Raw genomic sequence first — 27,006 nt, 5'->3', positions numbered from 1 at the left:
ATTGGGGTACAAACTGTATTCTGCAGATGATTTGCACCTAAATGGAAGGGGGTCCGCTGTGCTGGGGGAGAGAATTCTAGCTGGGGTGGCGGAGTATTTAAACTAGGGCTGAGGAGGGAGGTCAATGTAGAAAAAAAAGGGGTAGCCAGGTTAGAGAGGGGTCAGACTATATTGGTGGGGGGAGAAACAGAATGTGGGGAGAGGACTAGACAACAGGATAAGGAGATTCTTTTGTTACAGAACATCAGTGTAAATAAAAAGGACCGATTAATGTCAAATCACATTTCTGATAATAAAAGTGAAAAACTGACAGGCAAGTTAAAGTGTATGTTCACAAATGCCAGAAGTCTAGCAAGCAAAATGGGGGAGCTGGAGGCCTTGATACTGGAAGAAAATATAGATATAGTTGGTGTTGCTGAAACATGGCTGGACTCTTCACATGACTGGGCTGTAAATCTACAGGGTTTTACACTTTTTCGTAAAGACAGGACAAATAGGAAAGGTGGTGGTGTATGTCTGTATGTGAGAAGTGATATGAAGGCGAGTGTGAAAGAGACAATAGTGGGTCAAGACTGTGAGGAGGTTGAAACCTTGTGGGTGGAACTAGAAAGGGAGGTAAACACTGAAAAAATTACTTTTGGTGTAATCTATAGACCCCCCAATATAACTGAGGAGATGGAAGGTCAGATATATAAACAGATGGAGCGGGCTGCACAGGCGGGTACTGTAGTGATAATGGGAGATTTTAATTTCCGGGATATTAATTGGTGTCATGGTTCGGCTTCAACTGCAAAGGGGAGACATTTCCTCAACCTGTTGCAGGAAAATTTTATGGGCCAGTTTGTGGAAGACCCGACTAGAGGTGAAGCTCTGTTGGATCTGGTCATTTCTAATAATGCAGATCTTGTTGGGAATGTCAATGTTCGTGAAAACCTCGGTAACAGTGATCATAATATAGTTACATTTTACCTATACTGTAAAAAACAAACGCAGGCTGGGAGGGCAAAAACATTTAATTTTAAGAAAGCCAATTTCCCCAGGATGAGGGCTGCAATTCAGGATATAGACTGGGAAGAACTAATGTCAAATAATGGAACAAATGATAAATGGGAGATTTTCAAATCTACTTTGAGTTATTATAGTGCAAAATTTATTCCTACAGGTAATAAGTATAAACGACTCAAATTAAACCCCACATGGCTTACACCTTCTGTGAAAGGGGCAATACATGACAAAAAAAGGGCATTTAAAAAATACAAATCTGAGGGTACAGCTGTAGCCTTTGTAAAATATAAAGAGCTTAATAAAATCTGTAAAAATGTAATAAAATTAGCAAAAATACAAAATGAAAGGCAGGTGGCCAAGGATAGTAAAACAAATCCTAAAAAATTCTTCAAGCATATAAATGCAAAAAAGCCAAGGTCTGAACATGTAGGACCCCTAGATAATGGTAATGGGGAGTTGATCACAGGGGATCAAGAGAAGGCAGAGTTACTAAATGGGTTCTTTAGCTCTGTATATACAACAGAAGAAAGAGCAGCTGATGTAGCCGGTGCCAGTGCTGTTAATATATCAGTTGATATACTGAATTGGATGAATGTAGAGATGGTCCAAGCTAAATTAAATAAAATAAATGTGCACAAGGCTCCGGGACCAGATGGGTTACACCCTAGAATTCTTAAAGAGCTTAGTTCAGTTATTTCTGTCCCCCTTTTCATAATATTCAGAGAATCTCTAGTGACTGGTATAGTGCCAAGGGACTGGCGCAGGGCAAATGTGGTGCCTATTTTCAAAAAGGGCTCTAGGTCTTCCCCGGGTAATTATAGACCAGTAAGCTTAACATCCATCGTGGGGAAAATGTTTGAGGGGCTATTGAGGGACTATATACAGGATTATGTGACAATAAATAGCATTATAAGTGACAGCCAGCACGGTTTTACTAAGGACAGAAGTTGTCAAACTAACCTAATCTGTTTTTATGAAGAGGTGAGCAGAAGTCTAGACAGAGGGGCCGCTGTGGATTTAGTGTTTTTGGACTTTGCAAAGGCATTTGACACTGTCCCCCATAGACGCCTAATGGGTAAATTAAGGACTATAGGTTTAGAAAATATAGTTTGTAATTGGATTGAGAATTGGCTCAAGGACCGTATCCAGAGGGTTGTGGTCAATGATTCCTACTCTGAATGGTCCCCGGTTATAAGTGGTGTACCCCAGGGTTCAGTGCTGGGACCACTATTATTCAACTTATTTATTAATGATATAGAGGAAGGGATTAATAGCACTATTTCTATTTTTGCAGATGACACCAAGCTATGTAATATAGTTCAGACTATGGAAGATGTTCATGAATTACAGGCAGATTTAAACAAACTAAGTGTTTGGGCGTCCACTTGGCAAATGAAGTTTAATGTAGATAAATGTAAAGTTATGCATCTTGGTACCAACAACCTGCATGCATCATATGTCCTAGGGGGCGCTACACTGGCGGATTCACTTGTTGAGAAGGATCTGGGTGTACTTGTAAATCATAAACTCAATAACAGCATGCAGTGTCAATCAGCTGCTTCAAAGGCCAGCAGGATATTGTCGTGTAGTAAAAGAGGCATGGACTCGCGGGACAGGGATGTAATAATGCCACTTTACAAAGCATTAGTGAGGCCTCATCTAGAATATGCAGTTCAGTTCTGGGCTCCAGTTCATAGAAAGGATGCCCTGGAGTTGGAAAAAATACAAAGAAGAGCAACGAAGCTAATAAGGGGCATGGAGAATTTAAGTTATGAGGAAAGATTGAAAGAATTAAACCTATTTAGCCTTGAAAAAAGACGACTAAGGGGGGACATGATTAACTTATATAAATATATTAATGGCACATACAAAAAATATGGTGAAATCCTGTTCCTTGTAAAACCCCCTCAAAAAACAAGGGGGCACTCCCTCCGTCTGGAGAAAAAAAGGTTCAAGCTGCAGAGGCGACAAGGCTTCTTTACAGTGAGAACTGTGAATTTATGGAATAGCCTACCGCAGGAGCTGGTCACAGCAGGGACAGTAGATGGCTTTAAAAAAGGGTTAGATAATTTCCTAGAACAAAAAAATATTAGCTCCTATGTGTAGAAATTTTTCCTTCCCTTTTCCCTTCCCTTGGTTGAACTTGATGGACATGTGTCTTTTTTCAGCCGTACTAACTATGTATGTATGTAACTATGATTGGTCAGCATAAGAAAAAATTGTATCCGGCACACTAATTGGAGTTGAGATTTTTTCTTATTATTATTTATTTTAATGTCAGTGGCGGAGTGCAACGTTTTGGTCTTAATGACCTTCTTCAGGCACTGAGCCATGCTGGGGACTGTTGTACGAGTGCTAGGCTTTGTAAAAGCGGCTGGCCACTGATAATGGCGCCACTATCAGCGGCCAGCCGCTTTTACAAAGCCTAACACTTGTACAACAGTCCCCAGCACAGCTCAGTGGAAGAAGGTCATTAAGGCTGAAACATTGCACTCCGCCACTGGCATTAAGATAAATAATAATAATTATAAAAAATCTCAATTCCAATTGGTGTGCCGGACACTTTTTTCTTATTTAGAAATATGGGTTGGACCCATATCCGTGCAACCATCCGAGCTGGTGCTATCTGAACGTCTACACGCTGATTGGTCAGCGTCATATTACTTTCTTTACAATGCCCACTTGGTGAAAAGTAAAAAAATGCCCAGTTCATCATTTAGAACACATTAGCATAAAACTAAACATGATCATAACTTGGTAAAAAAAAATGTTTTTAAAAATAAAACAAAAAAAAAATGTTATTTACATTAAAGTGCCTATTAGATTAGGTAGAAGATAGGGCAGTTATAAACTGGTGACAGAGACTCTTTAAAGCTGGGATCAGAGTTTTCTCCGATCCCGGCTATATTCAGAAGTCTGCTTAGAGAAAGAGCACTCACTGTAGCTTTCATTAGCTGTAGACTTAGGACCTGTGTGGCCTGCTGTCAAAAGACAGTGGGTGGTCGCGAAGGGGTAAAGGCCTCCTTCACGCATGTAATTTTTTCAGATTTGTTAAACACTTGTAAAAAAGCTCAATAGATTTCAAGTGTTTTTTATTTTGAAACATTTTAAATGTGCGTTTTTTTCTGCCATTTTTCAAGTACTACAGAGAAGCCTAAGGCTGGGTTCACACGACCTATTTTCAGACGTAAACGAGGCGTATTATGCCTCGTTTTACGTCTGAAAATAGGGCTGCAATACGTCGGCAAACATCTGCCCATTCATTTGAATGGGTTTGCCGACGTACTGTGCAGACGACCTGTCATTTACGCGTCGTCGTTTGACAGCTGTCAAACGACGACGCGTAAATGGACTGCCTCGGCAAAGAAGTGCAGGGCACTTCTTTGCCACGTAATTTGAGCTGTTCTTCATTGAACTCAATGAAGCACAGCTCAAGATTTACGAGCGTCTCAGACGCCTCGTAAATTACGAGGAGCATTTATGTGTGAAACGAGGCAGCTGTAAACAGTCTGTCTTTTCACACGTAAATGCCTCTCATCGTGTGAACATACCCTAAGGGGAAAACACCAGAAGAAAAAACATTATCGCCAGAGCATGCTGCATTTTGAAAAAAACGCCACTGAACTCAGAAAGGCCACTTTGCAATATTTCGCTACACTTTAAAGTGACATCTGGCTGCAGCATTTTTTTTTACCTAAAAGAAATTCAGTGAAAAACACAGCAAAACACTGTGGTTGAATATAGCCTAAGGGCACAGAATTGCTGTTGAATTCCGCTGCAGACAGTCCGCAGTGGAGTTCTGCAGCAGCCGTTTTTTTACATTTGTTTCTATAAATCTTTAGGTAATTTAGTTCAGACGTTGCGGAAAATAACTGCGGAATTTAGGCTGTGGTGCAGAATTTCCCCTCCGCAGCATGCACATTATGTTGCGGAGAAGCAGCGGAATTTCACCGTGGATTTCAGTCTTTGCAATGCAAAAACTGAAATCTGTGGCAAGTATGCTGTGATATCTGCAATGTCTGAATTACCTGTCAAATATGCAAATGTTGGTGCAGATTCGTTGCGTAATTGCCCCAAATCTGCACCAACATTTGCAGCGGAAAAATTCTGCCACGTCTGAACGTGGCCTAACCCTTCCAAGACCAAGTTCTTCTGATGTTGGAATATCCACAGCAAATTGTCACCTTTTCGAATAACACCTTCTGAGGGTCAATGCACACAATGCGTATTACGTGCGGTTTTGCTGCGCAAATTTGTGTGCGGCAAATCCGCAGCGTAATACAATACCAGCATAGTCAATGAGATTCCAGGAAATCTCATGTACACGCTGCGATTTTTCGGGACTGAAATTGACCTGTGGTGCGTTTTTTATAATCCGCAGCATATCAATTTATCTTGCGTTTCTTCTTGCAAAATCTATCTGCCTAGTGCAGAGGAAAATTGCATCAAAATCCGCAGCATAAAAACGCGCCAAAAAACGCATAAAACTGAAAAACCGCACCAAAGAACGCGTCATGTAAACGCACCATAAGGTGCGGTTTTAGCTGCGGAATTACATGCGTTTACCTGCGGTATTGATGCGGATATTCCTAGTGAGTATTTATTTTCACCCTTTTTTCTAAGTCTATATGTGTATAACACCAGGACAGTCTACTTCTACACAAATATAGTCTTTTTATTCGTTGTACTATTAGCTGCAAACAACAGAAGTAGAGCACATTATATATAATAGAATGGGAAGAAGGAAAAAGGTTGGCACTGCTGAACCGGCACAATCGGAATAGGAGTATGTCAAATGGCTTCTTTTCTAAATGGATAATTGCAGGCAAGTTGCCACGGAGTTGCTCATCGAAAGTGCAGCAAAACCAGCTAAATGTATTATAGAAGAATGATCGAGGCACTCACCGGACTGGCAAAACAATTTCTTTATTGGAAAAGATCTCGGTCAGGATGTGGAATTGCCATCCTGACCGAGATCTTCTCCAATAAAGAAATTGTTTTGCCAGTCCGGTGAGTGCCTTCGATCATTCTTCTATAATACATTATATATAATGTATATAATGTCATGTACAAACATATATCAATACTATGCTCTGAAGTAGCAAAGTGCTGTGCCGTGTTAGACGTGAACAAAGTAAAAGATTTGTATTATTGACTGACTGAATAGTTTCGACAAAGAAACTTAAATTTCGCACTCTCAACCAAACTAGTTTGCCAATAAAAGGTATCACTTTAACCAACAACGTTCTACTTAAAGGGGTTTGCTCAAAAGGGACATTTATGGCATATCCAAAGGACAATCAGTCTGCACCTGCTCCTATGTCTGTGAGACTGACTCCATCTTCCACCACTCAGGATGGCAGGCTTAGGAGTGGGAGAGCCTATCACAGCCTGGCCAGACGGAGCTAGTTCCCGCCCACTGTCTATTTATACCTGCCTTTCCTGTTCCTCCTTTGCCTGTGATTCTTCTATGCTTGTTTCCTGGCTTGCTGCTGCTGCTTGTACTACTGATCCTCTGCTTGTTATTAACCTTGGCTTTCTGACCACTCTCCTGCTCAGTGTTTTGTACCTCGCTCTCTCCTGGTTTGACTTGGCTCGTTCACCACTCTTGTTGCTCGCGGTGTTCCCGTGGGCAGCTGCCCAGTTTCCCTAGCGTCTGTGTACCCCTGTCTGTTTTGTCTGTCCTGCACTTACTGAGCGTAGGGACCGTCGCCCAGTTGTACCCAGTCGCTTAGGACGGGTCGTTGCAAGTAGGCAGGGACTGAGTGGCGGGTAGATTAGGGCTCACCTGTCTGTCTCCCTACCCTGTCTTTACATCGCATCTATCTAGGGATATGCCATAAATGTCCCTGATGGGAAAACCCCTTTAACATAAACTGAAGAAAATAGAAGTAAGGTACTTACTCTGAGGAAGCCATATAGACAAGTAGACATCCAGTTGGTCAGTAACTTTTCAACAACCGTTTCTGTTCGTCTTAGCATTAACTTTGGCTGTTTGTTACTTGATTGCTCAATAAGATCTTTAGTCAATCTTTCAAGTAGCCCGGTGAGGTAGAGAAGGTTACTCTGAAAGTTAATGGTCAGGAAGGATGCAAACATACATCTAATAAAACAATAGAGAGTTACATGTTAGGATTTGCTTCCAATACATAACTACAATCTCTTTTGCATGGTCATTTTGAAAGTCCACAGAAACTTTATACAACTTTTGCAATGAATTATTTTAAATGATCAATTTTCTCTCGACAAAAATAAATAAAAGTTTGACTGGAAGTGGCATTCAAGCACACTAACAGCAGTTTTCCCATAGGAACATATAGATAGATAAATATACTGTATGTGTGTGTGTATATATATATTAATTAATGTGGTTCTTACCGGTCCTTTATTGAGAAATTACTTTGCTTTTCCAAGGTGTGAATGAGTAGAACCAGAAAATTTTGGTTTTCAAATAATGTCTTCAGAGTATTTACTATTTCCTCATCTTGTGTTGACTTTCTGGTTTGAAATGGCTGTAAGAACCAAGATCATTTATTAGTATCATTATCATGGTTGGCCCATGGAAAAAGCAGTTTATAGTCGCTTTGATTTCTTCCTCAGTAAGGCCTCATGCACACGACCGTAAAAACTCCCGTTATTACGGGTCGTAATTACGACCCATAATAACGGGCTCATAGACTTCTATTGGCCACGGGTACCTTCCCGTTTTCTTACGGGAAGGTGCCCGTGCCGGTAAAAAAGATAGAACATGTCCTATTTCAGGCCGTAATAACGGCACGGACAGTCCATAGAAGTCTATGGAGCTCCCGTAATGACGGGTGGCTACATGTGTGCACCCGTCATTACGGCAGCGTTGCTAAGCGACGTCACTAAATAGTCACTGTTCAGGGAGCTGAAAGAGTTAACTGATCGGCAGTAACTCTTTCAGCACCCTGGACAGTGACTACCGATCAGAATAAAGAGCAACCTTTAAAAAATAAAAATAAAAGACGTTCATACTTACCGAGAACTTCCTGCTTCCTCCAGTCCGGTCTCCCGGCCGTTGCCTTGGTGACGCATCCCTCTCGACATCCGGCCCGATGTCCTGGCCGTCCCTGGATGACGTTTCAGCCCATGTGACCGCTGCAGCCAATCACAGGTCAATCACAGGCTGCAGCGGTCACATGGACTGCCGCGTCATCCAGGGATGTCGGGCTGGATGTGAAGAGAGGGACGCGTCACCAAGACAACGGCCGGGTAAGTATGAATTTCTTTAACTTTTATTACAGAAAGGGCTGTCCCTTCTCTCTATCCTGCACTGATAGAGAGAAGGGGCTGCCGATTAGTGCAGTGCTATTTTGCCGCCAAAAACGTGCCCGTAAATACGGGTGGAATACGGGTGACACCGGACCCATATTTACGGGCACGGGTCCATAAATACTGGTGCAAAACGGGTCGAATACATGTGACACCGGACCCGTATTTACGCCAGTATTTACGGGTGGGAAAAAATACGGTCGTGTGCATGAGGCCTTAGACAGACTGTTGGAGAATTAAATGGGTTGTCCGGTCTTTATTTATTTTTTAACTTATTTGTGGAATAGGAAATCATACAGTTTTCTAATATACATGTAGTAGAAATTCTGCTGACTTACTTATTTAACAGTACAGTAGGCCCGTCTCTACTCAGTAGAATGGTATAACCCACAGATTAGTCCAGTGTAATATAACTAAATATGACTAAACCTAGGCGTAATGGAGGAATAATGATGAACCACTTCTTCACTGTCTGTATTCTCTCTCACTAGATGATTAAGAAAATGGCTGCCTGTCTCTAGGTGATGTTGTTAATTTAGGTAAATATATATATATAACCCAAAAAAATGAACAGAGGAGACAGGTAGAAGAATGTAAGAGCTGCTTCTACACAGAGACTGACAGAAATTATGAGATGTTTCTGGAGGTAAAAATACTCTATAACTTCTGCTCCACAATAACCTATTATCCATCAGTTATATACCTTTGTGTGGGACTTAATCGCTGCACAGCGTGATCTCGCAAGATCACGCTACTGCTGTCATTCATAGGATGATCTCGCGAGATCACGCTGTGCAGCGATTAAGTCCCACACGAACTTTACCGAAGTGTCGGGAGTGTGAATCGACATCGCGTCCTGGCTGGAGGTGATGTCTATTCACTGTCAAGACACTTCAGTAAAGTTAATGTGGGTGTATGTGACAGCATAGCGAGATCACTCTGTGCTGAGTACAAATGGAATGAATGGAGAGAAGTGTATGACGCTGATTGGTCGGCATCATATACTTCTACTTCTCTTTACAACGCCCACTTGGTAAAGAACGCCCAGTTGGGCATTAAGAAACGAATTAGCATAAATGTAAAATTGCTCATAACTTTCTCAAAAATGATCGTTTTTCAAAATAAAAAATACTCTTGTTATCTAAATTACAGTGCCGATCAGATTATGTAGGAGATAGGGCACTTCTAATGTGGTGACAGAGCCTCTTTAATGCCAGTGGTCACATGATGTGGGTCACATGACTGACGCCATCTTTAGTCCATTCAGTTATCCTATGGATGCAATACTATGGACTAATATGTGGGTATACAGTTTGTTTTTTAGACAGAGGCTAATCCTACTGTTATAAGGAAGATATATGGTCAGAATTTCTAAATTTTGAACAAACTTTTATTAGAAAACTGTTTGATTTTCTATTCTATAAATAAATTAATACAAAAAATAAAGTGGACAACCCCTTTAAATATCAGGTATAAATATTGGTCCCATTTAGATTCAGGTATATTATGCTATGATGGGAACAGAAAAATAATTCTCATATTTCTATTATGGGGTTTCCCTTCTGCTCTCTATACAAAGGATACAATGATAGCAATGATGGTGATAAGATCAAATTAAGGTTATTTCAGCTCACTTTAGCATTGGCTCTAGGACATAGCTGGACACTTAGTTAAAGGGGTATTCCCATGTTGAAATATGCCATAATATTCTGATCGAGAGGGTTTGACATCTGGAACCCCAACAGATCCAGAGAATGAAAGTACAGAGGTCCCTTCCGTGTTTTACCTGCACCTTGGCACTCTGGTCCACCCACTCTGTAGGGAAACACAAAATAGCCACGTTCTAGTGAGAATCAGTAGAGAGATCTTTCTGAGGATCGATTGGGGTCCCGACAGTCAGACCCCCAGCTATTAATAAGAGATCCTTATTATTAATTGTTATTTGTAATGCTGTAATTATGTTAATAGTATTATATATATTTTTTTATACATTATTGAATGTTGTTTGAGTCTAGATTTTAGGTTTTGATTTAGGGTTCCTGGCTCTGAATAATATACATGGCACTACTATTTTGAAGAATTTTAGGCTTAATAACATAAATAAGAGAATTGCCTAGGGATATGTCATCACTTACTATAGTTGGAAACCCCTTTAAGCTCAGATTAGAGTTAAGCCTCATGTATATGGCCATATTATGGATCTGTGTTGTACGGATTCATAATATGTAATCTACAGTCTACTATATGCCCATAATGTACTTCCGTGTGACTTCAATTTTTATGGTAGCACAAAAGTATTTTTTCTTGAGGATTCTGCATAAAAAAAAATATTGGAGCATGCCATAGTGGTTTCATCCCATAGAAGCATTGCCATTATACGGACTCATAGGAACTCTTTTGGATGCCATATATCAGGTGGCTCTATCTACAAGAGGGGGCTGTGTGTGGCGCTATCTACAAGAGGGGGATGTGTGTGGCGCTTTCTACAAGAGGGGGGCTGTGTGTGGCGCTTTCTACAAGAGGGGGCTTTGTGTGGCACTTTCTACAAGAGGGGGCTGTGTGTGGCGCTATCTACAAGAGGGGGCTGTGTGTGGAGCTATCTACAAGAGGCTACAAGAGGGGGGCTGTGTGTGGCGCTATCTAAAGGAGGGGGCTGTGTGTGGTGCTATCTACAAGAGGGGGCTTTGTGTGGCACTTTCTACAAGAGGGGGCTGTGTGTGGCGCTATCTACAAGAGGGGGCTGTGTGTGGTGCTATCTACAAGAGGGGGCTGTGTGTGGTGCTATCTACAAGAGGGGGCTGTGTGTGGCGCTTTTTTACAAGAGGGGGCTTTGTGTGGCACTTTCTACAAGAGGGGGCTGTGTGTGGCGCTATCTACAAGAGGGGGGCTGTGTGTGGCACTTTCTACAAGAGGGGGGCTGTGTGGCGATATCTACAAGAGGGGGCTGTGTGTGGTGCTATCTACAAGAGGGGGCTGTGTGTGGCGCTATCTACAAGAGGGGGATGTGTGTGGCGCTTTCTACAAGAGGGGGGCTGTGTGTGGAGCTTTCTACAAGAGGGGGGCTGTGTGTGGAGCTTTCTACAAGAGGGGGCTTTGTGTGGCACTTTCTACAAGAGGGGGCTGTGTGTGGCGCTATCTACAAGAGGGGGCTGTGTGTGGAGCTATCTACAAGAGGCTACAAGAGGGGGGCTGTGTGTGGCGCTATCTAAAAGAGGGGGCTGTGTGTGGTGCTATCTACAAGAGGGGGCTTTGTGTGGCACTTTCTACAAGAGGGGGCTGTGTGTGGCGCTATCTACAAGAGGGGGCTGTGAGTGGTGCTATCTACAAGAGGGGGCTGTGTGTGGTGCTATCTACAAGAGGGGGCTGTGTGTGGCGCTTTTTTACAAGAGGGGGCTTTGTGTGGCACTTTCTACAAGAGGGGGGCTGTGTGTGGCACTTTCTACAAGAGGGGGGCTGTGTGGCGATATCTACAAGAGGGGGCTGTGTGTGGTGCTATCTACAAGAGGGGGCTGTGTGTGGCGCTATCTACAAGAGGGGGCTGTGTGTGGCGCTATCTACAAGAGGGGGCTGTGTGTGGAGCTATCTACAAGAGGGAATCTGTGTGTAGAGCTTTCTACAGGGGACTGTGCGTGGCACTATCTACTGGGGGCTGTCTGTTACGCTATCTACAGGCGGCTGTGTGTGGCCTCTTTAATTTATTTTATTTTCATTTATTGCTATGTTAACTTCCTTATATAACTATATTGCTTGTAAAATGTAGAAATGGTTTTGTGCTCGAGATGCATTAAAAAAATTGTGAAAAAAAAATGACACCTCTTCTTGTAGTTGTGCTTTGTCTACTGGAGCGGAGCAGAAGGTTGTTGAACCTGTACAGATAAAGTGCTCATTTAGACTGGCTAATTTCACGTCCGTGTGCCGTCCGTTAAAATAACTGACAGCACATTGACCCATGTGACTCAATTGAGCTCAGGGCCGCCATCAGGAATTTCAGTGCCCCATACAGCTAAATTTTCTGGGCCCCCCTACCGTGGCACCGCCTGTTAACGGTACTCCGTCCAGCACTATATCATGCTACCGAGGGCAGCCATAGGGAGGGTATTAGGGGTACTGATGTGAGGGGCTGACCAAACCTAATTGAAAGGGGGGCCCGGCAACTGCCGCAACTTGCCTTTGGTAGAAAAAAAACAGGCCCCTGCAATGGGGCCCGTTTTTTTTCACCAAAAGAATGTCGTGAGCTGCAGGCCCCCCCTCTCGTCATGGGGGCCGTCAAACACCGCCCGCCCGTGCGACCGATCGCACGCACCCGCAAACTCCCGCGCGTGCGCACTCGTGATGACAGGAGGCCGGGCTGCGCTAAGAATATAGGATCGCGTCACCAGGACTACGGCCGGGGTAAGTCAAAACTTTTTTATAAATTTTAAAAAGTGCCCTTTTTTTTTTCTCATTTGTGATTTTTGCGGCAGAACCGCAGCATTTCCGCAACAGAGGAGCAGCGATTCCACAGAATAAATTGACATGCTGCGGCTTAAAAAACCACACTGCAGGTCAATTTTTTTTTGCAGCGTGTGGATGAGATTTGTTCAAATCTCATCCACTCTGCTGAGACTGTAATACGCTGCGGATTTTCCACAATAAAATGTGTTGCAGAAAATCCGCAGTATTCATACCTAGTGTGTTCCTACCCTAAGGCCGGATTTACACAAGCGTGTGCTTTTTGCGCACACAAAAAACGTGGCGTTTTGCGCATGCAAAAGGTCCATAACAGCTCCGTGTGTCAGCAGCGTATGATGCGTGGCTGCGTGATTTTCGCGCAGCCGCCATCATTATGACACTGTTTGTATGTTTGTAGCACGCGGTGCTTTTCTGTTTTCATTCATAGTTTATACTGCTGCGGAAGTGCTGGGCGTGATTTTCCCGCACCCATTGACTTCAATGGGTGCGTGATGCGCGAACAATGCAGAAATATAGGACATGTCATAAGTTTTACGCAGCGGACACACGCTGTGTGAAAATCACTGACAGTCTGAACGGCCCCATAGAGTAACATAGGTCCGTGCGAGGCGCGTGAAAATCACTGACAGTCTGCACGGCCCCATAGAGTAACATAGGTCCGTGCGAGGCGCGTGAAAATCACACACGTTGCACGGACGTATTACACATTTGTCTGAATAAGCCCTAACAATAAGGCCCAGTTCACAGAGTTTTTGGGCCTTGATATTGACTCGGACACTGCATCAGAATCAGCACCAAACAACTTCCAAAACCGCCTCCCATTGATTTAATCTGAAATCAATGGGAGCCAGTCGCGGAAAAAAGAAAAAGCAGCACGTCCTTTCTTGCCGCTGTTCCGCCTCTGACCTCCCATCGAAATCAATGGGAGGCAGAAAATGCATTTTTCCCCGCGTTTTTTGTCTGCTGTCCTCAATCGCTGCGGGCAAAAAACGCAGGCAAGATAGTGTGGGCAGGTCAAAATCTGCCTCAAAATTCTTTAAGGAATTTTGAGGCAGATTTTTTTCTGCCTGCAAAATACTCTGTGTGAACAGGGCCATACTTAAACAGCACTTTGAGACACTTTACTCACTGTGTCAGAAGAGCTGCTCCCACTCCAGTCCTCGTCAGGCGATGTCTTCCAGTCGATGTCTTCGGTCCAGACGTCCAGTCCTTCACCTCCAGCCAGGCTCCAGGTAAGTTGTGTCCATGTCTGTCCGCGGCTGTGCGCGCTTCGTTCGCGGGTGCGCGTGTGCTGTCGCTGCTGCGACTGCCTGGGCTGTCGCGGGTGTGCGCTTCCGGGCATTCGCGGGTGCGTGCGTGCGGGAGTTTGCGGGTACGCGCGATCGGTCCCGGGCGGGCGGTGTTTGACGGCCCCCATGATGAGAGGGGGGGGGGGTCCTGCAGCTCATGACATTCTTTTGGTGAAAAAAACGGGCCCCACTGCAGGGGCCTGTTTTTTTCTACCAAAGGCAAGTCGCGGCAGTTGCCGGGCCCCCCTTTCAGTTAGGTTTGGCCGGGCCCCTCACATCAGTACCCCTAATACCCCCCTGATTGAGCTAATCACACATCCGTGTTTTTTCATGGTGCGTGTATCCGTTGCGTGAAACTCACTGCATGTCTGTTTTTGCAGACCACGTCTTAAGTCTATGGGTGCGTGAAAATAACGGACAGCACATGGACGACATCCGTGTACTGTACGTGTTTCACGCATCAGTTGCTAAAGAAATGCTGAGAAGAAAAAAAAAGATAAAAGTGTTTGGAGAGGAGAAACATGTAAAAAATATACGCCACATGGAAAGCACACTGATACCACACGGACATGAAATGTATGAAATACGTGTGTTTTTTGCGGATGCACAACAGACACGCTCGTCTGAATGAGACCAAACAGATATGTAACATTTAACAGGTCACATAACAGATAATATGTATGTCAAATCGCAGCCTTTCAATATACAGTACAACGTACACATTTCACTGTATGAGTATGGGCAAAAGGTATTAAGTAGGTGCTTATAATGAACTGGTCACTAAGTGAGCACGCTCGCTCAGCTGTCATTTTGTTGCTTTGTACGCACAGCATTACAGTTGATTTATCAGGGCGTCTTTCAACGAGCTGTAATCATCAGAATTGTGAATCCTGTATGTAGATTATATATATATATATATATATATATATATATATATATATATATATGTATATGTACACTATCCAAGTGTTTAAAGTGAATCCACTCCACACTTAATGTATGAACTGTTTTTTGTTTTTTTGTGAAAAACAATAATTTGACATAACCTTTCCCTTTCTGCTGTTCATATTTAGAACACATCAATGACAACTAACAGGATTATTTTCATTCCTTCCACTCAGAGCTGCAACCTCAAAGTGCGCATCAAGTTTAACAAAAAGGACGGTAGTGTACAAGGTGTGAGCTCTTCTTTCCCTCAGCCAAAATGAACTATTCTTTAATACCTTTTTAGCACTTTACAATGCAGTAAATGTACTTACTGATGGAATATTTTCACATAGTTTTTCACATAAGTCTTCTCTATTTTTAGCAGACTAGGAAAGAAAAGAACATTTAAAGTAATACAGTTGTTAAACCTAAAGTTACAATGTTATAAAATATTTGTATACATTTTATCTCTCTAGTTATGGAAAACTCTATGTCGATGCAGCAGATTTGGAGCTCTGTATCCGGAAAAAAACCAGGCCAAACCGCTATAAAGATGCATTGAGAAATAAATCAGAATTTTGGACCTAAAAATGACATGATGATAAGAAAGATTTACTTTAAGGCCAGGATCACACACACCGTTTTTCTGTAGTTTTTTTGGTTGTTTTTGCATCCGTTTTTTTAGCCAAACCCAGAAGTTGACACAAAAGAAATGACATACATCGGTCTTTTCTTTAAACCTTTCCTTCCTTTTTCGATCCACTTCTGGCTTTGGCTCAAAAAAGGAAGCCAAAAACTGCATCAAAACTGTGTGTGTGATCCTGGCTTTAACCCATGCCTGATATCCGCCAGGTATATACTGCGCAAGTTGGGTGGGGGACTATGGAGCGGGCTCACAGGCTTGTTTAACCCCTTAGATGACTCATGGAATCTAAGCTGTTAGAAGCTAGGGGGCAGCCCCCTCTGACGTGCAATCGCCCCCCCCCCCCCCCCGCAAATCATGGGTTTTTTTTCCCCACTAGATTATTATATAAAAATAAAATTGTAGAAAGTTTAAAATGTTTGTGATTAGGTTCATAGTGTGGTTTGAGCTAAATATTTAGGATCATGTTATGACCTGACAGGTTAATTCCTAGATTGAAAAATGGCTTGATCTAAATTTATGCTATGGTTTGTAATTATCTAAACATAAAAATTAAACCCATAGAAAATACATCTTTTGATATGCTCACCCTCTTCCGCACATTACTTTATATTATACTGTATATATTTTTTGTTTTTGTCCTTTTACGTTATGCCTATAAAATACCCACTCTACCAATGTAGTTGCTATGATCAACTTCCCTAAATACTCTTGCTTCCCAATTTATTCTCTGAAATCCTGTTTAACCCCTTCCCGCTCCTTGACGTACTATTACGTCATGGCAGCTGTATCGTTCGCGCTCCATGCCGTAATAGTACGTCTCGGGAGTAACGGCCGTTTCGGCCGTCCTCCCGACACATACAGGAGCTGTGACGCTGCTGTCTTGTTCAGCAGCTGTCACAGCTCCTACAGCGGGGACCGATCGCTGTGTCCCCGCTGATTAACCCCTTAAAAGCCGCGTTCTATAGAGATCGCGGCTTTTTAGGGGTTAAGCTGCCATCGCCGGCCTGCTACGCGATAGCGGCCGGCGATGGTGACTATGGCAACCGGACACCAAACAATGGCGTCCGGCTATGCCATAGACGGAAGCCTAGTGGGTCCTGACAACGTCAGGACCCACTATGCTTGCTGTCAGTGACTAGCTGACAGTTCTAATACACTGCACTACGCATGTAGTGCAGTGTATTAGAATAGCGATCAGAGCCTCCTGCCCTCATGTCCCCTAGTGGGACAAAGTAATAAAGTAAAAAAAAAGTTAAAAAAAGATGTGTAAAAATAAGAAAATAAAAGTTTTAAAAGTAATAAAAGTAAAAGTCCCACTTTTTCCCTTATCAGGCCTTTATTATTAATAAAAATATATAAACAAACAAATAAACTATACATAATTGGTATCGCCGCGTCCGTAACGGCCTGAACTACAAAATTATTTTGTTATTTATCCCGCACGGTGAACGCCGTAAAAAAAAATATTAATAAACCGTACCACAATCACAATTGTTTGGTCACTTCACCTCCCAAAAAATGGAATAAAAAGAGATCAAAAAGTCGCATGTACCTAAAAATGGTACTGATGGAAAATACAGTTCGTTACGCAAAAAATAAGTCCTCGCACGGCTTTATTGATTGAAAAATAAAAACGTTATGGCTCTTAGAATAAGGTAACACAAAAAGTGAATGATTGTTTACAAAACGTATTTTATTGTGCAAACGCCATAAGACATAAAAAAAAACTATAAACATCTGGTATCGCCGTGATCGTATCGCCCCGCAGAATAAAGTTAATATATCATTTATAGCGCACGGTGAACGCTGTAAAAAAAAAAGTATACAAAAACAATAGTAGAATTGCTGTTTATTAGTCACCACGCCACCTAAAAATGGAATAAAAACTGATCAAAAAGCCGCATGCACCCCATGAAAACTACAATGGATTCCTCAAGGGGTCTAGTTTCCAAATTGGGGTCACTTTTGGGGGGTTTCCAAGACCTCTTCAAACCGGACATGGTGCCTAATAAAAAAGAGGGCTCAAAATCCGCTAGGTGCTCCTTTGCTTCGGAGGCCGGTGCTTCAGTCCATTACCGCCCGAGGGCCACATGTGGGATATTTCTCTAAACTGCAGAATCTGGGCAATAAGTATTGAGTTGCGTTTCTCTGATAAATCCTTTTGTGTTATAAAAAAAATGGTATAAAAAGAGTAAATTTCACCTCTACTTTGCTCTAAATTTCTGTGAAACACCTAAAGGGTTCATAAACTTTCTAAATGCTGTTGTGAATACTTTGAGGGGTCTAGTTTCTAAAATGGGGTGTTTGATAGGGGTTTCTAATATATGGGCCCCTCAAAGCAACTTCAGAAATGAACTGGAACCTAAAAAAATAAATAAATGAGGCAATACTTCGCTTCTTACATTATACTGATAATGAGCCGTGCCCACTCCGAGATGACCCCAGTTTTGACCGTTTGTATAAACGGAGACCCCTATTAGACCGTTCCAGTGCCCGGTTTTCCCAAGCATACACCCCCGAGAAGTGTTTTTCTATTGATGAGTCCCTGGTACATTTTAAAGGGAGGGTTCAATTCCGCCAGTACCTGCCAGGTAAGAGGGCAAGGTATGGCGTGAAGATGTATAAGCTGCGAGAGTGCATCAGGGTATACCTACAGGTTTAGGATATATGAAGGAAAGGCCACCCCCAAACCAGACTGCATCCTGGACTACAATAGGTACATGGGAGGGATGGACTTGTCAAATCAAGTCCTGAAGCCCTACAGCGCCATGCGGTGAGGTATAAGAAGCTGGCCGGGCACATCATACAGATGGCTTTGTACAATGCGTATGTGCTACGTCGATGTGCAGGCCAGAGGGGAACTTTCCTGGAATTTCAAGATCTAATCTTTAGGGACCAGGAAGGGGGGGCGCATCGTACCAGGGCAACACTTTCCAGGAGAAGGTCCCCAAACCGGTGGAAAGGGAAAGAGTCAAAAGAGGTGCAGAGTCTGCTATAAGAGGGGGATAAGGAAGAACACAATATACCAATGTGACACGTGTCCCGAAAAACCAGGGCTCTGTATAAAAGATTGTTTTAAAATGTATCATACATCCCTTGATTTTCAATTTACCCTGATGCACTCCGCACAGCTTACCCCCCTCATCTTTCCCTTCTGAGCCCTGCCGTATGCCCAGGCAGCTGATAACAGCCACATGTAGGGTATTGTCGTACCCAGGAGAACCCACATTACAATTTAAGGGGTGTATATCTCCGGTGGCGCATGCTGGGCACACTATATTGGACACTGAAATGGCATATACATATATAAAATTGCAAATCTCACACTGCACCATCTGCTGCGCATTATCTTTTACACAGTACCTGTGGGGTCAAAATGCTCACTACACCTCTAGATGAATGTCTTAAGGGGTGTAGTTTTTAAAATGGGGTCACTTCTCGGGGGTTTCAACTGTACTGGTACCTCAGGGGCTTCTGCACACATGACTTAGCACCAGAAAAGCTCCAGTAGGCCAAATGGTGGTCCTTTCCTTCTGAGCCCTCCCATGGGCCCAAAGGGCAGTTTATCACCACAAATGGGGTATTGCCGCACTAAGGACAAATTGGGCAACAAAATGGGGTATGTTGTTCCTTGTGAAAATAAGAAATTTTGATCAAAAATGACATCTTATTGGAAAAAATATCATTTTTTTCATTTCACAGCCCAATTCAAATAGGTGCTGTGAAAAAACTGTGCGGTCAAAATGATAACAAAAACCATAAATGAATTCCTTGAGGGGTGTAGTTTCCAAAATGGGGTCACTTCTGGTGGGTTTCCATTGCTTTGATACCTCTGGGGCTCTGCAAATGCAACATGGCACCCGAAAACCAATCCAGCAAAATCTGGACTCCAACAAACACATAGCGCTCCTTTCCGTCTGAGCCCTCCCATGGGCCCAAACGGCAGTTTATCACCACAAATGGGGTATTGCCGCACTAAGGACAAATTGGGCAACAAAATGGGGTATGTTGTTCCCTGTGAAAATAAGAAATTTTGATCAAAAATGACATTTTATTGGAAAAAATATCATTTTTTTCATTTCACAGCCCAATTCAAATAGGTGCTGTGAAAAAACTGTGCGGTCAAAATGATAACAAAAACCATAAATGAATTCCTTGAGGGGTGTAATTTCCAAAATGGGGTCACTTCTGGTGGGTTTCCATTGTTTTGATACCTCAACGCCTCTTCAAACCTGGCATGCTGCCTAAAATATATTCTAATAAAAAAGAGGCCTCAAAATGCACTAGGTGCTTCTTTGCTTCTAGGGCTTGTGTTTTAGTCCACGAGCGCAGTAGGGCCACATGTGGGACATTTCTAAAAACTGCAGAATCTGGACAATACATATTTAGTAGTGTTTCTCTGGTAAAACCTTCTCTGTTACTAAAAAAAAATTGAATAAAATTGAAATTCAGCAGAAAAAATGAAATTTGCAAATTTAATTTCCACTTTGCTTTAATTCCTGTGAAATGCCTGAAGGGTTAAAAAACTTTCTATATGCTGTTTTGAATACTTTGAGGGGTCTAGTTTTTAAAATGGGGTGTTTTATGGGGGTTTCTAACACATAGTCCCCTCAAATCCACTTCAGAACTGAACTGGCACCTTCAAAAAAAGGCTTTTGAAATTTTCTTAAGAATATGAGAAATTGCTGTTTATGTTCTAAGCCTTGTAACGTCCAAGAAAAATAAAAGAATGTTCAAAAAACGATGCCAATCAAAAGTAGACATATGGGAAATGTGAACTAGTAACTATTTTGGGTGGTATAACCGTCTGTTTTTCAAGCAGATGCATTTAAATTCTGAAAAATGCTATTTTTTGTAAATTTTCTCGAAATTTTGCAATTTTTCACAAATAAAGACTGAATATATCGACCAAATTTTACCACGAACATGAAGCCCAAAGTGTCACGAGAAAACAATCTCAGAATCGCTTGGATAGGTTTAAGCATTCCGACGTTATTACCACATAAAGTGAAATATGTCAGATTTGAAAAATGGGCTCTGAGCCTTAAGGCCCAAACTAGGCTGCGTCCTTAAGGGGTTAAATACCAGATTTATTTTATCATTTAAATATTATCAATCCGCTAAAATGCAAATTTTACCTCTGGAAAGAAAGTGTTTAAAGCAAAATGTTTGTAGTCAAAGAAAGGAATGGTCCCTAGCGCTTCTACGGTCACAACTTCTTTATCTGTCTGAAGTTCTGCAAAACCTTCAAGTAAAAGAGATAAAATTGATCTATTTATGAACATTTTTATTTAAACACATAAATCATTATCTATCTATCTATCTATCCTGTAATTCTCATTGATGTCAATAGAGTGCAGGGCCGTATTTTCCACTAGGCACTGGGGGTGCAGTACCTAGGGTGTCCAGGAGGGGGGTGGCGGCTGCAGTATCGGAAGCCCTTGACGTCCCTGCCCATATATGGACAGTGATGTTGGGCTTTCAACTATGAAGTCCCCGGCCAGAGCATCGCAAGATCTCTGGCCAGGGACTCCTGTCTTGGGAAAGCCCTTGACGTCACTGTCCATATGGACAGTGCCATCAGGGACTCACTCTGACCCCCCCATGTAGATAGCACCCATATGTAGATAGCACCCGCCTTTCTCCTGCATGTTCCTCCACCTGAGTCACTAGAGTTTGCCATGCCATTGTCTATGAAACTGGATTGGAGATTACGAGAACGTCTCCAAGAGCGTGGTCCTGTTCCAAACTCTTGTACTGCAGTCAAGGTGCCCTAATCATATGCTGGGGAGGACATGTAGACCAGGGCAATAAAACCTGCACCTGGATTAATTGGTTTATCGCAGAAATATAGGTCTCTGCTTCTACTGTGGTGAGGTTGGGGACTGAATCAATGCCTGTTCTAAGTGACAACAGCCAGAAGACTTCAGCACCTAGGTAAGTCCAGGGAAGCTCACCTAGGTGCACAAGCTACTGATATTTGTAGAATTTTGCTGCCTGTCAAGCTGTCACATTAACCTAAATCGGTTTGAGTTAGGGCCTTCCTCGATAGTGGAGCGGTCACAAACTGTATTGATGCCGGTGTTGTCCTGATTAAATTTACTAACAGGTGGGTGCAGAGGTAGCAGTAGCACTTTTGCCTTGGTGTCGGTGGCAGTCAAAAGGCCCCTTTGCTCCATAAGAAGATGCCAGTATTATAAATTGCACAAGGTAGGTGGGGGGGGGGGCAACTTTAAGTTACACCTTTGACTTTTTACAAATTTATTCCATCACCTAGGCAACTTTCTACTTGTGACAGAAGACTACTTCTATCATATGTTTACATACAAACTATTATAAAGAAAAAAATTGCCCATAACAGCCAATCAGGTTTTGCATAGTTTGATGCTGAGTAGACTCACCTTCACGAATCTCTTTCCTTATTTCACACTCTAGTTCTTCAAGCTCTTTGCTAAGTTTTTTACTGAGTTGTTTGGATTTGTGTCTTGTAATTAAAAAGGCAGCTAAATAGATAGAAAACATTTCATGTGCATTACTAGGCTGGGGCATACAAAATGTACACAGATGAAAGCGAGTGTGCCGAAATACGCGTCTGTGTGGACGCCAATCCACTGCTCTATTTTTGTATTCTGCTATGGGTCAGTATGATTGTCTATAGATGTTGATATCTATATACCTTTCAATAATGCTGATTATTTATTTGTAACCATCACTTTGCATACATTTCTGTGAATTTCCATTTGCATTGTTATGTCAAGTTTAACTTCGATATGATCTATGCATATCATACGACTGTCAATTATTCCATACATATGAGCTTGTGATTTAGTCGTCTTCTTTTTAGTGTGTCTGTGGACCTTTTTAAGGCATATTTATGTCTCAGATTTGTCAATAAAGATTGTTTAATATTTTAATGTCGCAAAATTGGATATTGCATCTTTCTTGGTTTTTGGTTTATCTATTCAGTCTGGATGCAGGCAATATATAATAACTGTTCTTTTGATCAACCCCCTAACAAAGCTATTCATTGATACAAATGATGTTAATTGGTGGGTGATCACTACTATACTTGTTTGGTTATACTATAAAATGTACACATATTTGAGCTTTATATGTTTTCTCCCTGGAATTACTGCAAATGCATACATCTCTGAGTGTAGTCTTCAAAATTGTTTAGTTGCAGACCTTTTCTACTAAATAGTCAGACCACATGAGGTATACTTTTTAACACATTCCCTTTTTACACTGCTTTCAGGTCTGTAGTTGTGGTCAGTGTGCGCCAGCAGGTATCAAAGTATTTGCTGATCTTATAATACAAATTGTCATTTGACCTTCTGTTAAAATTGCTGAAATTATATTCAGCCAATAATCAGTTATATTGATTTCTGGGCTATTACTAATGTGGCTGTCGGGGTTTGACATACAGCTTTCCTCGACTACTGAACTGAAAGGCTTCTTAGTTATCATTACATTACTAAGCAGATTTACCACCTAGGATGCTAGGAAAGCTAAGTGACCCATGGTAGGCTTCATATTGCAATATCATGTTGGTTGTTGCCCAACAATTCCCCCAAAAAATCTAAGAAATGGATGCCTAGGATTTTTTAAAACAAAGAAGGACAACTCAAGGGCATAAAGAGGACCTACCACCAGACTTACCCTCTCTGCTTTATTTAACAAATCATTAACCCCACCAAAAGAAAGAAAAAAAAATTATCTGAATATCTCATTGAAAAAACAAAACGTTATATAGGTCACACACCCAGTATGTAAATGACCCATCTCACCGCAGGAGTTGGGTCCAAACGTCCTTGTAAGGAGATCCCGTCATTCCCAGCATCTTCCCATAACCACCCACACAGCATACAGTTTAAAGCTGCTACTCTGACTAAAAGAGTGACGTCTACAGCATTTATATAGCAGTTATTGATAGATCTTCTTTAGTCAGGTCCACAAAACTTGCGATAACTAGCGAGATCGGCGGCTTTACACAGTATGCTGCCGTAGGAGGTTATGTGAAGGCACTGGACATGACAAGGTCTCCTTATCAAGAACTTCAGACCTGGCTCCTGTGGTAAGTTGGGTTATTTACATGCTAGGTGCCTATATAAAAAATGTTTTTTTCTTCTTGACCTTTTTTTTTTGATGAGTTATATTTAGATAAGTATTTATTAATGGTCTTTCAAATAAAATAGAGAGGATAATCGTGGTGATAGGTCCTCTCTAAATGGGTTGTTCAATGATTAAATATTACATTTCTCTGTTAGATCACATTAAACATAAAAATGCTTCAATTGGAATAATGTTTTTAAAAAATTCTCTTGTGTGCAGATATTGCTGTTACATACTTGTTATGCCCCCCCCCCCCCCCCGGTGTCCTTTTAATTCCCTTTCAGAGTGTCCACATCTGTGAACACACATGCCCAGTGGCTCAGTAACACCACCCAGACCCTCCTGTACTGGGGCAGCGATCAGCGATTCTGCAGGCCAGCCAATAAGAATGAGCACACAAGATGCAGTTACTTGCCTGCAGTGAACACATTAGGAGTACATTCTGAGAGGGAATCAAAAGGACACCAGGGGGCGGCATAACTAGTATGGGAAACCCCTTTAAGCTGGCCATAGACGTAACAATAATCCTTAACAATGCAACAGATTTTATGATCTTCAGAATAATAATTTATTAAAGCAGAAACAGATTCCTACTAAACTGATCGTTCCTGCTTTAAAACTTTTCTCAGGCAGTAGTAATAAATGCTACAATAGTTGCCAGAAAAAATGAATGGGGGCGATAGACATAAATACTATTTCGTATGATAGGAAATATCTTTTAATTTGTGGCCCTTTTCCGAGAAATTTTTCAAAAAGAAAAAAATCTTTATATATGTAAACGACCAGCTTTACATTTACTAATAACTAGTGATTTTATGGAGAAATGTATTCCGATTTTTCTTGTGTGTTATTTGCATATTGAAATAGGACCATATGACTGTGGTGAGACTGCTGAGAAGTGCTGTTCCCTAAACACATTTAGAAAATCATTTTTTAGTGAGTGCATCTCTGCAATTTCTGTTCTGTAACTACAGAAACTCAGTTTCCATACCTGAATAACGTCTGGTAAAAATTCAAATGAAAGAAACTTGTATACTGGGTGGATATTCTAATGTATTAACTACTGGCTTATGTATAATTGTGGTCAGTATGAGCTATGACAATGATGACTGAAGTATTTGATGACAAGAACAAATAGGCAGAAATAATATTACACAAGTCATATACTTACCAATAACAACAATTACAAGAATTGGAACAATCAGGAGGATGAAAAGATATGGGACAGAGCTTGGATTATGTCTTTTTAATTCCGTTTTAAAGTTGCCTAATATAACCTTGAACAATAATGAAATAGGGAAATGAGTCATTTTACAGGCTTAAAAAGGCACAGCAATGATTTCTTAAAATATGTTAAATGGGCTGTCCGAGATTAGAGCACTGCCGCTCAACCATAGTCAAGTAAATGGGGCTGAGCTGCAATACCAGACACAGCCCATTCACAATTGTGGTGCTGTTTCTGGTGTAATAAAAGTAAACCCTCCCCATTGAGAATACTTTCATGCTTGGCCAAGCGTGCATCTTCATGGGTGGTTGGGAAGAATAGCTGTTGGTCGAATAAGCGTTCCTGCCGACAGCTATCTAAGGTAAATGGCCATCTTTAGTTTGTAAGGTCCTGTGATTGGTTCTCCCCTGGCCCATTTCCTCTTTCTATGGCTTATTCTGTTATACAGCAAAATCAATTTAGTGCCTGATAGTTGGACTATCATGATCATGTCTCTCAAGTTTAAATGTATATAGGACATTATAGATAAACGTAATCACGCCAAACTACAGGAAACATATAGCCCATGTAAACAGTACATCAAAAAGGAATAGTATTAATATAAGGTATTGCCCTTGTTCAAACACCCACAACCAGTATATAAAACCAGGTACTATACTATATATATATATATATATATATATATATATATATATATTTATTTGCTTTCATGTATAACAAGCCGACGACAAAATGTTAGATTTCCAAAGAAATACTAGTTTATACATTTTATAATTGTATTTGCACTAGCTTTTTTGCATCACCTCTATAAAAACATTATCATAATAACTTACCTCAATCCGTATTTTCTGGATATCAACTTTCCCTAGGAAATTCTTCTTCGCTTTACACTTTATAGTGTTCTCAATGAATACTGTTACATTCCATAATTCACAGATTAGTACCTTTTCCTTGAAATGTATTTGGATTTTAATTTCATGAGCCTGAATTTCCAGTTCATCCTTTGTTTTCTGGAGATTCATTAAACTTGAATTAAGGGTAGTCCAATAATTATATTAACTAATATTTTTAAGGTTATTGAAAGGAGATGAAAGTCTATCAAATGATTGGGGTTGATACTACAATCACAACTATATTGTTTCCAGTAAAATATTACCCTACCCATCCAGGTGCATATTCTTGACCATCCGGTGTAGTACCATACCTAAAAAAAATAGGCCATACTTACTGATAAAAGGGCAACATTTTTACTTAAATGCTGCCCCTGCGTCAATAAATAACTACCCTTGTATATGCGAGTATGTCATATTTTAAAGCAGTTTTGATTCCACTTAAATGAAGGACCAGGTTGAGAGATTGCATATAATGGCTGAAATTGTAACTAATACCTTATGATTATTCTCATCTTTGCATGAATGAGAAGTCAGCAATTGTAGAGCTGAGAAGCTGTTACCCTCCTATGAAATTCATCTTGCCAGGGTGTGCCTCCTGGGCAAGGGGGTTGGGGTATATGGACAGGAAGAACAGCACACCACAAAAAAATGTCCAGGCTTTGACTCTCTGATGTGCCTGAATGCTTTGGCAACAGTTCCAAAAGCACTGCATTATTGGACATAGTTCCAATAAAAAAAAAGTACATAACATAATGTAAATAATTTGTGTAGCTGGCAGGGCATATGCTGGTGTGGGGCGAGTGCCAACAAGCCATCCCCAGGTGAACAAAAGCCTACCTACAACCCTGATGTGAATACAATATTGCAAGTCCGATACAATCGTACAACCATAGTGCACAAAACTGGAAACAGTCCTGTCATGCAGTGCCCGAATAATACTCTCATGCAGTGACTGTCTATGGGTATACGTTGTGGGATTGTAGCAGATTTATTGGTACAGATTTTACCCTTTGAAATGCAAAGGTGGAAATCCACTGCAAAATCTGCATGTAACACATGCAGATTTTGCCACAGGTTTGGCAAAAATTCACACTAAAATCTACAGCAGAATTTTTTTTCTTTCTAAACCCCAATACCAACACATAGTCAATGAATAATAAC

General features: G+C 41.4%; 1 protein-coding gene across 1 annotated transcript in view; it reads right to left on the bottom strand.

Moving 5' to 3' along the window:
- The window catches only part of PLXNC1 (plexin C1), a 149,180-nt gene that overhangs the window by 66,525 nt on the left and 55,649 nt on the right, over positions 1-27,006 (bottom strand). The window contains exons 14-20 of the mRNA XM_075856836.1: positions 25,786-25,962; positions 24,899-25,004; positions 22,017-22,118; positions 20,754-20,860; positions 15,302-15,355; positions 7,384-7,517; positions 6,910-7,108 (exon numbers count right to left, since the gene is read on the bottom strand). Coding sequence (XP_075712951.1) covers positions 6,910-7,108; positions 7,384-7,517; positions 15,302-15,355; positions 20,754-20,860; positions 22,017-22,118; positions 24,899-25,004; positions 25,786-25,962 — 879 coding nt within the window. The remainder of the gene's footprint in view (positions 1-6,909; positions 7,109-7,383; positions 7,518-15,301; positions 15,356-20,753; positions 20,861-22,016; positions 22,119-24,898; positions 25,005-25,785; positions 25,963-27,006) is intronic.

This window comes from Rhinoderma darwinii, chromosome 3 (genome assembly GCF_050947455.1).
Source record: "Rhinoderma darwinii isolate aRhiDar2 chromosome 3, aRhiDar2.hap1, whole genome shotgun sequence".
In the NCBI taxonomy this organism is placed as follows: domain Eukaryota; kingdom Metazoa; phylum Chordata; class Amphibia; order Anura; family Rhinodermatidae; genus Rhinoderma; species Rhinoderma darwinii.
The sequence above is the reverse complement of the archived record's forward strand: the minus strand, read 5'-3'. Positions and strand labels throughout refer to the sequence as shown.